We start from the raw sequence: 7,803 nt of genomic DNA on the forward strand, positions 1-7,803 counted from the left end.
GATCCTAAAACTGCTCTAAAACAAAATAAATAAAGCCTTAGATAAAAAGGAAAGAAAAATATGGTCTCTCTCTTCCCCAACGTGAGTTACGAGGCAAAAGATCAAACCCAAAGCATCAAAACAACCTGGCTTCAGCCCCTGGGAGTGCTGCTTTTTCTCAGGGGCTCCTCGCTGCCTGAGCCTCCTCGTCCCTGGCTTGTAGTGTGTCCGGCTTTCTGCCATGGCATCTGCAGCCAAGGGCAGTCAGCTCTTCTCCATCTACCAGTTTGACAGTGGCAGGGAAGGGGATGGGCAAAGTCTGATCTAGCGCCACCTAATTTAAGCCAAGACCCTGCTACCCACCAAGACCACAATATTTTGTCATCTGCAAAGAGGCTGGAGTAAGCAGCCAGATTCTATTATGAAAAACAATGGCACTTTTATTAGCTGTGTGGTTTTTTTCTTTTTTGAGATGGAGTCTTGCTCTGTCACCAGGCTGGAGTGCAATGACGCAATCTTGGCTCACTGCAACCTCTGCCTCCCAGGTTCAAGCGACTCCCCTGCCTCAGCCTTCCGAGTAACTGGGACTACAAGCACGTGCCACCACGCCTGGCTGATTTTTTGTGTTTTAGTAGAGATGGGGTTTCACCACGTTGGCCGGGATGGTCTCCATCTCCTGACCTCATGATCTGCCCACCTCGGCTTCCCAAAGTGCTGGGATTACAGGCGTGAGCCACTGTGCCCGGCCCTAGCTTTGTTTTATGTTACTTAGAATTTACTCACTACTTCACAAATTATTTACATTTGGAATTCTGAAGACTGGCCTCTGATATATACAGGACAATCCAAGCTTAGGTGGAAAAGACCTGGCACCTCCGCACTCAAGACTTGCAGATGCATGTGTGATGGTGCCATTCTTCGTGTATGTTCTGGTGCGTCTTTAATTCAGCAGCTGCCAGAATACTCACGGGTGCATCTTCATGCATGTTTGTCTGCGTGGGTGTAGCATCGAATACTCACATGTGCAGTGCAGTTTGGGCCTTGGCCGCCTCCTGTTTGGTGCTGTATCGGATCAGGGCAGTGCCCTGGGTTAGATTCAGATGGAATGTCAGCAGTGGGCCATGCTGCATGCAGATCGTTCTCAAGGTTGACCCATCAATCTAAGGAGTAATGACATTCATGAGATAAAGACTGGAGGTGGGGTGGAAAAGGTAAATTTTAAGATATTCAAAGCACTGGCTGAGACCTAGTGGGCCCATTTTGCAAATCCAGTTTGCATAAATGAGGCTCAAAACAAAAGCATATGATTCAACCTATAGTCTGTTTTCTTTAAGAGATAAACAGGTGTGAGTGTTAATTTGTAGAGTCAAAAAAGGACAGAAATGAGATGGTATCCACATAAGAATGTAGGGTTAACATTCTTAGCATCACTGCTCATGTATTCCTCTGTAAAGAGAAAGACACAAACAAGAAAAGCACTACTAAACATCTGATTATTGAAAATGCTAATGGCTGACCTGGTTCACAGCCTATTCCAACACTGTCTTACCCTACTTTGCCCATCTCTGCCTACTTCTCTATGTCCTGTGTTGACATCAGGCATTTTGACCAAAGGCTGTACTCCTCACCCCAGTTAGACTTTCACCACTTAAGATCTTCAGCGATTCAACGATTAGGGACAATTTTCCTAATCGATGCGTTGGATGAACAAACTTATTCACTCTGATTAATTTATTTTGCATCAAGATCTTTTTATTTATTTATTTTTGAGACAGAGTCTTGCTCTGTTGCCCAGGCTGGAGTGCAGTGGCATGATCTCGACTCACTGCAACCCCCATCTCCCGGGTTCAAGTGATTCTCCTGCCTCAGCATCCTGAGTAGCTGGAATCAGAGGCGTACTCCACCACTCCCGGCTAATTTTTGTATTTTTAATAGAGACGGGGTTTCACCATGTTGGCCAGGATGGTCTTGATCTCCTGACCTTGTGATCCACTCGCCTCAGCCTCCCAAAGTGCCGGGATTACAGGCATGAGCCACTGCGCCCAGCCTGTCAAGATCTTAAATAGGTATTTAAGATCAGTTCACCATTTCAGTTCATTTCTTTGGAAGATAAACAGATTACTATTGAATTGCTTAACAAGCTGTACTACTGGTGGCAGTGGTAGACACCCTGCAGGATGAAAACAGACAGTTTCTCTCTAGTTCTTTGCAGAAAATGATCAGAGAAATGTTCTTAGCATTGTTTTATAAGTAATAATAGACTACATAAACATGTCGGCATATGCCTCAAGAGACTTTTTTTTTTTTTTTTGAGACAGTTTTGCTCTGTCGCCCAGGCTGGAGTGCAGTGGTGCCATCTTGGCTCACTGCAAGCTCCGCCTCCCAGGTTCACGCCATTCTCCTGCCTCAGCCTCCTGAGTAGCTGGGACTACAGGTGCCCACCACTACACTCGGCTAATTTTTAAAATATTTTTAGTAGAGATGGGGTTTCACCGTGTTAGCCAGGATGGTCTCGAACTCTTGACCTCATGATCTGCCCGCCTTGGCCTCCCAAAGTGCTGGGATTACAAGCGTGAGCCACCGCGCCTGGCCTAAGAGACTTTTTAGGATAGATGCCCTCTAAATAAATTTTAGGTGATGAAAGAAAAATTATCCAGATAAAGTAGTTCCTTTTTATCTGAGGGGAACACCTTCCAAGGCCCCCCAGTGGAGGCCTGACACCACCGAAAGTACTGAACTCTAAGTATACTATGTTTTTCCTATACATACATACCTAAGATAAAGGTTAATTTATAAATTAGGCACAGTAAGAGATTAAGATAGAAAAGTTATAATATACTGTAAGTAATGTGAATGTGGTCTTTCTCTCAAAATATCTTAATATTTTTGGACTATGGTTTGACCAAGGGTAAGAAACCATGGATAAGGGGGTAGCAACTGTATCTATATATATATATTTTTAAATTTAGATATGGGGGGGGGTGTCTCACTCTTCTGTCACCCAGGATGGACAGCAGGTAACTTGCTCTCATAAACTTCTAAGCTATGATAGAGATTAGTCTGCTCTTAGGAAGCTTTGATTTTTAAAATTAATTCTAACCCAAACACAGCCACCCCCATATTCATTTTATATGGATGTATGTGTACAATAGACATTTTTTTCTTTGAAACAATCTCACTCTGTTACCCAGGCTGGAGTGCAGTGGTGCAATCTCAGCTCACTGCAGCCTCCACCCCCGGGTTCAAGCGATTCTCCTGCCTCAGCCTCCCAACTGAGGTGGGACTACAGGTGCCCACCACCACACCTGGCTAATTTTTGTATTTTTAGTAGAGATGGGGTTTCACCATGTTGGCCAGGCTGGTCTGGAACTCCTGACCTCAGGTGATCCACCTGCCTCGGCCTCCCAAAAGGGCTGGGATTACAGGCACGAGCCACCACATCTGGCCAGCATTTTTTGTAAGATAGAACAAGTGAACAGCCACCCAGGCTTCTTTCAAAACAGTGCATCTCTTATTGCTTCTCTCAATCTCATCATACCATACTCAACACATTGTGTGACAACTCTTAGAAAACAGGAGGCATAGTTTTGAGGATGGTCATACAAGATTCTTTCTATTTCAGTCAACTATTAGCTAAAGAAATAATTTGGAACTTCTTTTTCTGAGATGGAGTCTCGCTCTGTCACCCCGGCTGGAGTGCAGCGGCGCAATCTCGGCTCACTGCAAGCTCTGCCTCCCGGATTCATGCCATTCTCCTGCCTCAGCCTCCCGAGTAGCTGGGACTACCGATGCCCGCCACCATGCCTGGCTAATTTTTTGTATTTTTTGTAAAGACAGGGTTTCACCGTGTTAGCCAGGATGGTCTCAATCGCCTGACCTCGTGATCTGCCCGCCTCGGCCTCCCAAAGTGTTGCGATTACAGGCGTGAGTCACTGCGCCTGGCCATAACTTGGAACTTTGAGCTGAGTTGATTAGATACAGAGATTAACAGCTGACCCACATCCTCCCTCATGTTAACTGTATTTAGGAAATTGTTTACTTCAATGTGCACCTTGAAATACGAACCCTGTGATTTACTCCCTACAAATGGGCAAATGTATTTAGGAGATGTATTTCCCCACAGAGAATCATAATATGGGTTAGCATATTAAAAGGCCTAAGAAGTCTCAAAGTGAAAAAATCTGCTTAGTTTTGTTTAACCAAGTATACATGTCCAACATATTAGGCCAGAGACCTAATCATATCTCATGAGAACATTCTGGAAAATGTTGGCTTAATAAAATGTGCATGAATCCATGTATGAATTAAATGCCAGACAATGCATTCCATGTGTCAAAAACAGGAGGCATAACTGACTCCTTTTAACAAGGTGTTGTGAGGGTGTTGTAAAGGTTGTGATGGACTCAGTTTTGATGGGCCCATTTAACTTCGTTCAAATGCTCAACATAATGCTTCTGCAAATGCTTCAGTTATCTAGCAACCAAGGTGAAAGGCAGGGTGCAAATGAAGCCCTTCCACTGGAAAGCCACCTGGAAGATATGGTCTGATGAGAGCCAATTATAGTAATGCCATCTACACATGAAGAGGATAATAAACAGAGAGTTAAACACGCCCATGTAGCATTTTTAAATTAAAAAAAAATTTTTTTTTAGACGGAGTCTCACTCTGTCGCCAGGCTGGAGTGCAGTGGCACAATCTCAACTCACTGCAACCTCCGCCTCCCGGGTTCAAGCGATTCTCCTGCCTCAGCCTCCGAAGTAGCTGGGACTACAGGTGCGCATCACCATGCCCAGCTAATTTTTGTATTTTCAGTAGAGACGGGGTTTCACTACGTTGGCCAGGATGGTCTTGATCTCTTGACCTTGTGATCCACCTGCCTTGGCCTCCCAAAATGCTGAGACTACAGGCGTGAGCCACCGCAACTGGCCCCACGTAGCATTTATAAACTATGAAGTCAAATGATCTCTTCCACTGGAGAGATGGATGGTTAGGTATTTACAAAGCACAGAAATGGTTAATATGTTTTAAGAGGGAGAAAATACTGAGGTTTTGTAACTAAATGATGCATGAGATCAATATTAAGAATCATAAAGAACTTAGTTGAGAAGGGAAGACGCTTTTAGGGATGAGGAAGTACAGGTTCAGGTCTTATTGGAGAATTAACACAGAAACAGGTAGCTTTTGGGTGTCCTTAAAATACTCCCTTTTCCACTAGGTTCCAGATTCTAACATGAACATCTGTATAGCAAATAGTGTCTACTACACAGAAACCACCAGAAAATACCACCCCTACTCTTTTTTCTCTTTCTCTGCCCCGTAAGATCTGCAGGAATCCATGCTAGTGGGTTTTACCTAGTTTTATAAACTAGCATATAAAACTAGTTTTCACTTTTATAAACTGTATGTGTTATCATCATCTTGAAGGCAGGCATGAAGCCTAGTGGCCAGCACCAACCCCTCTCCAGAAGTAGGCTGTGAACCTTGGGTCGGGAGGGGACACCCACCTCCTGCAGTCAAGACCTCTTTGCAGTGATCAGGAGATGAGCTTTCATATCTGCCAGCCTCCCACATCTATTTCCCTCTCTCTCTCTTTTTTTGAGACAGGGTCTTGCACTGTTGCCCAACCTGGACTGCAATGCAATGCAATCATGGCTCATTGCAGCCTCGACCTCTGGGCTCAAGTGATCCTTGCACCTCAGCCTCCTGAGCAGCTGTGCGCCACCATGCCTAGCTAATTTTTAATTTTTTGTAGAAACAGGGTCTCACTATATTGCTTGGACTGAATTCAGACTCCTGGCTTCAAGCAATCCTCTCGCCTCGGCCTCCCGAGGTGCTGGGATCACAGGTGTGAGACACCAACTCCCGTCTTTCCCTCTCTTAACACAATCAAGTCCTATCTAGAAAACCACGAGGAAGCATAATTACCTGTGGAGTGAGATTGTGAAGAACCAGCCAGTAACTAGGACGAACTGAGCCACCATCACTCCAGGTAGAGGCTGTGAGCAACCAGAAAAATGGTTAGGAAGAGAAATAAAACAAAAATTATAGAAAAGCCAAGAAGGAGAAAGATTTTCATGTAGCCCACATTTCTTCTCTGCTTTTATAAACTGTCTCTCTTTTCCACTGGACTTTGACCTTCTTTTTCTCTTCTGTTGGTCCCTGACTCCTACACATGACTTTTATGCATGATTTCCAAGACAATATTTTCCTCCCAGTGTTCTCGCTCTGCCATTTTTACTCACTTATTTTACCCCATCTGTCCCTTGGGAGTTCTTGGGTCCCTTTGCCTCATACTGACTGCGCCTTTCACTCAAGAGGTACCTTTTCCTCTACCAGAAGAAAAACCAGACAACTATGACTTCCTCTCTTGGGAAGACCTCTTGGTGTCTTCACCATCTGTGTTAACAAAAGCCCCTTGTGGATGAACAATGGCGCTCCTTTAGGCAAATCCTCCTCACCCGAGGCGAGCCGTGAGTCCTGTGTCCCCCACCCCCTGACTGATCGGGGTGCTGTGCTGCTCCAGGGAGATGATGGTTTGGGGTTGGTCAGACCAGGAGGTGGGCGGGGCAGCGGTGTAGTGTTCCTGGAGGAAATATGGTTTTTCCACATCTTGTTGGAGAGATGAGTGGGGTTGTGTCCTATGGGATCTGGGGACCATGTTGATTTGTAATCAGGGAACTTTGCTGTAAGAAGAGAAAATCAAGGAACGAATAAGGTTAGATGGTTCACTTTTGTTGACAAATACACATGAGTTTTAGCTACATACACATAAATACATACACATTTATATTCTAAAAACAGTACACATTTCAAGCACAGTGATACAAAGTAACACTGTTCTTAGAGCATAATGAACAGAAAATTTTCAGTGACTGCTACTCTGAATTGATATAATTATCATATGAATTAAAGATTTAATAAGATAACCAATTCTCTACTGCTTTCTTAGCTAAAAATGACTTGAAAAGGAGGACACATGCAAGGAGAGTCTTCTTAAAGATACCAGCTTCTGGGTAACAGTGAGAATGTGAACCCTAGCAGAATAAAGTGTTCCATAAATAGTCATTGACTGAATGGAAAGTAATTAGTAAATTACGCTTGTCTTGAGCCTTGATTCAGCTTATTAGATATTGATGTTCAAACAGATTCTTTAAAAACAATCAAGAAATATTCACTAAGGGCTTACTATGCATATGGCACTAAATCAGTGCCGTGAGTAATACACATAATTATCCCCAAGAACCTCAAGCTCAGATGGGAAGACAGAACAGATGAGCAACAGAAGTGGTGACCCCATCATCATCACGTATGTTTAATACGCAGAGGGGACCAAGAATGCTGGGCTTGTAGCAAAGGCTTTATAAAGACAGCTCTTGAAGGATTTACATAAATGGATGGGCACAAAGAAACAGGAATGTGTAAACCAAGTTTCAACATAAACTGTCTCTGCATGGAATATGTTCCCCCTCAATTTCGGTTTAACAGTCCACAGGAGCAGAGAGGTAAAGGAGGTTACAAAGGTAGGCTGGGGACTGATTAAGATACTATTACGAGTTTTTGCAATGGATTCAGCAGGGAGTGTTTAAACTACTGTGATAATAAATAGAACGGAACAGAAGGAATGGATATTTGAAATATGACTGCAGAATAAATCACTACGGAGAAATCATAACTGCCTGGATCCAGGGATTGAGAGAGAGAGAGGAAAGAGGAAGAAAATACTGAGGTTTTTTAACTAAATGATGCATGAGATCATAATTTTTTTTTTTTTTTGAGACGAAGTCTCGCTTTGTCGCCCAGGCTGGAGTGCAGTGGCGCGATCTC

The 7,803-nt window shown here is 43.8% G+C and overlaps 1 protein-coding gene across 4 annotated transcripts in view; it reads right to left on the reverse strand.

The window, feature by feature from the left end:
* The window catches only part of TNRC6B (trinucleotide repeat containing 6B), a 312,777-nt gene that overhangs the window by 13,612 nt on the left and 291,362 nt on the right, over positions 1–7,803 (reverse strand). For all 4 annotated transcript variants that reach the window (XM_011978801.1, XM_011978800.1, XM_011978799.1 and 1 more), the window contains 3 exons: positions 6,438–6,662; positions 5,905–5,975; positions 1,000–1,139 (listed from right to left, as the gene is read on the reverse strand). In XM_011978801.1, the coding sequence (XP_011834191.1) occupies positions 1,000–1,139; positions 5,905–5,975; positions 6,438–6,662 (436 nt within the window). The remainder of the gene's footprint in view (positions 1–999; positions 1,140–5,904; positions 5,976–6,437; positions 6,663–7,803) is intronic.

The sequence above is a fragment of the Mandrillus leucophaeus genome, unplaced genomic scaffold, assembly GCF_000951045.1.
Source record: "Mandrillus leucophaeus isolate KB7577 unplaced genomic scaffold, Mleu.le_1.0 Scaffold2, whole genome shotgun sequence".
In the NCBI taxonomy this organism is placed as follows: domain Eukaryota; kingdom Metazoa; phylum Chordata; class Mammalia; order Primates; family Cercopithecidae; genus Mandrillus; species Mandrillus leucophaeus.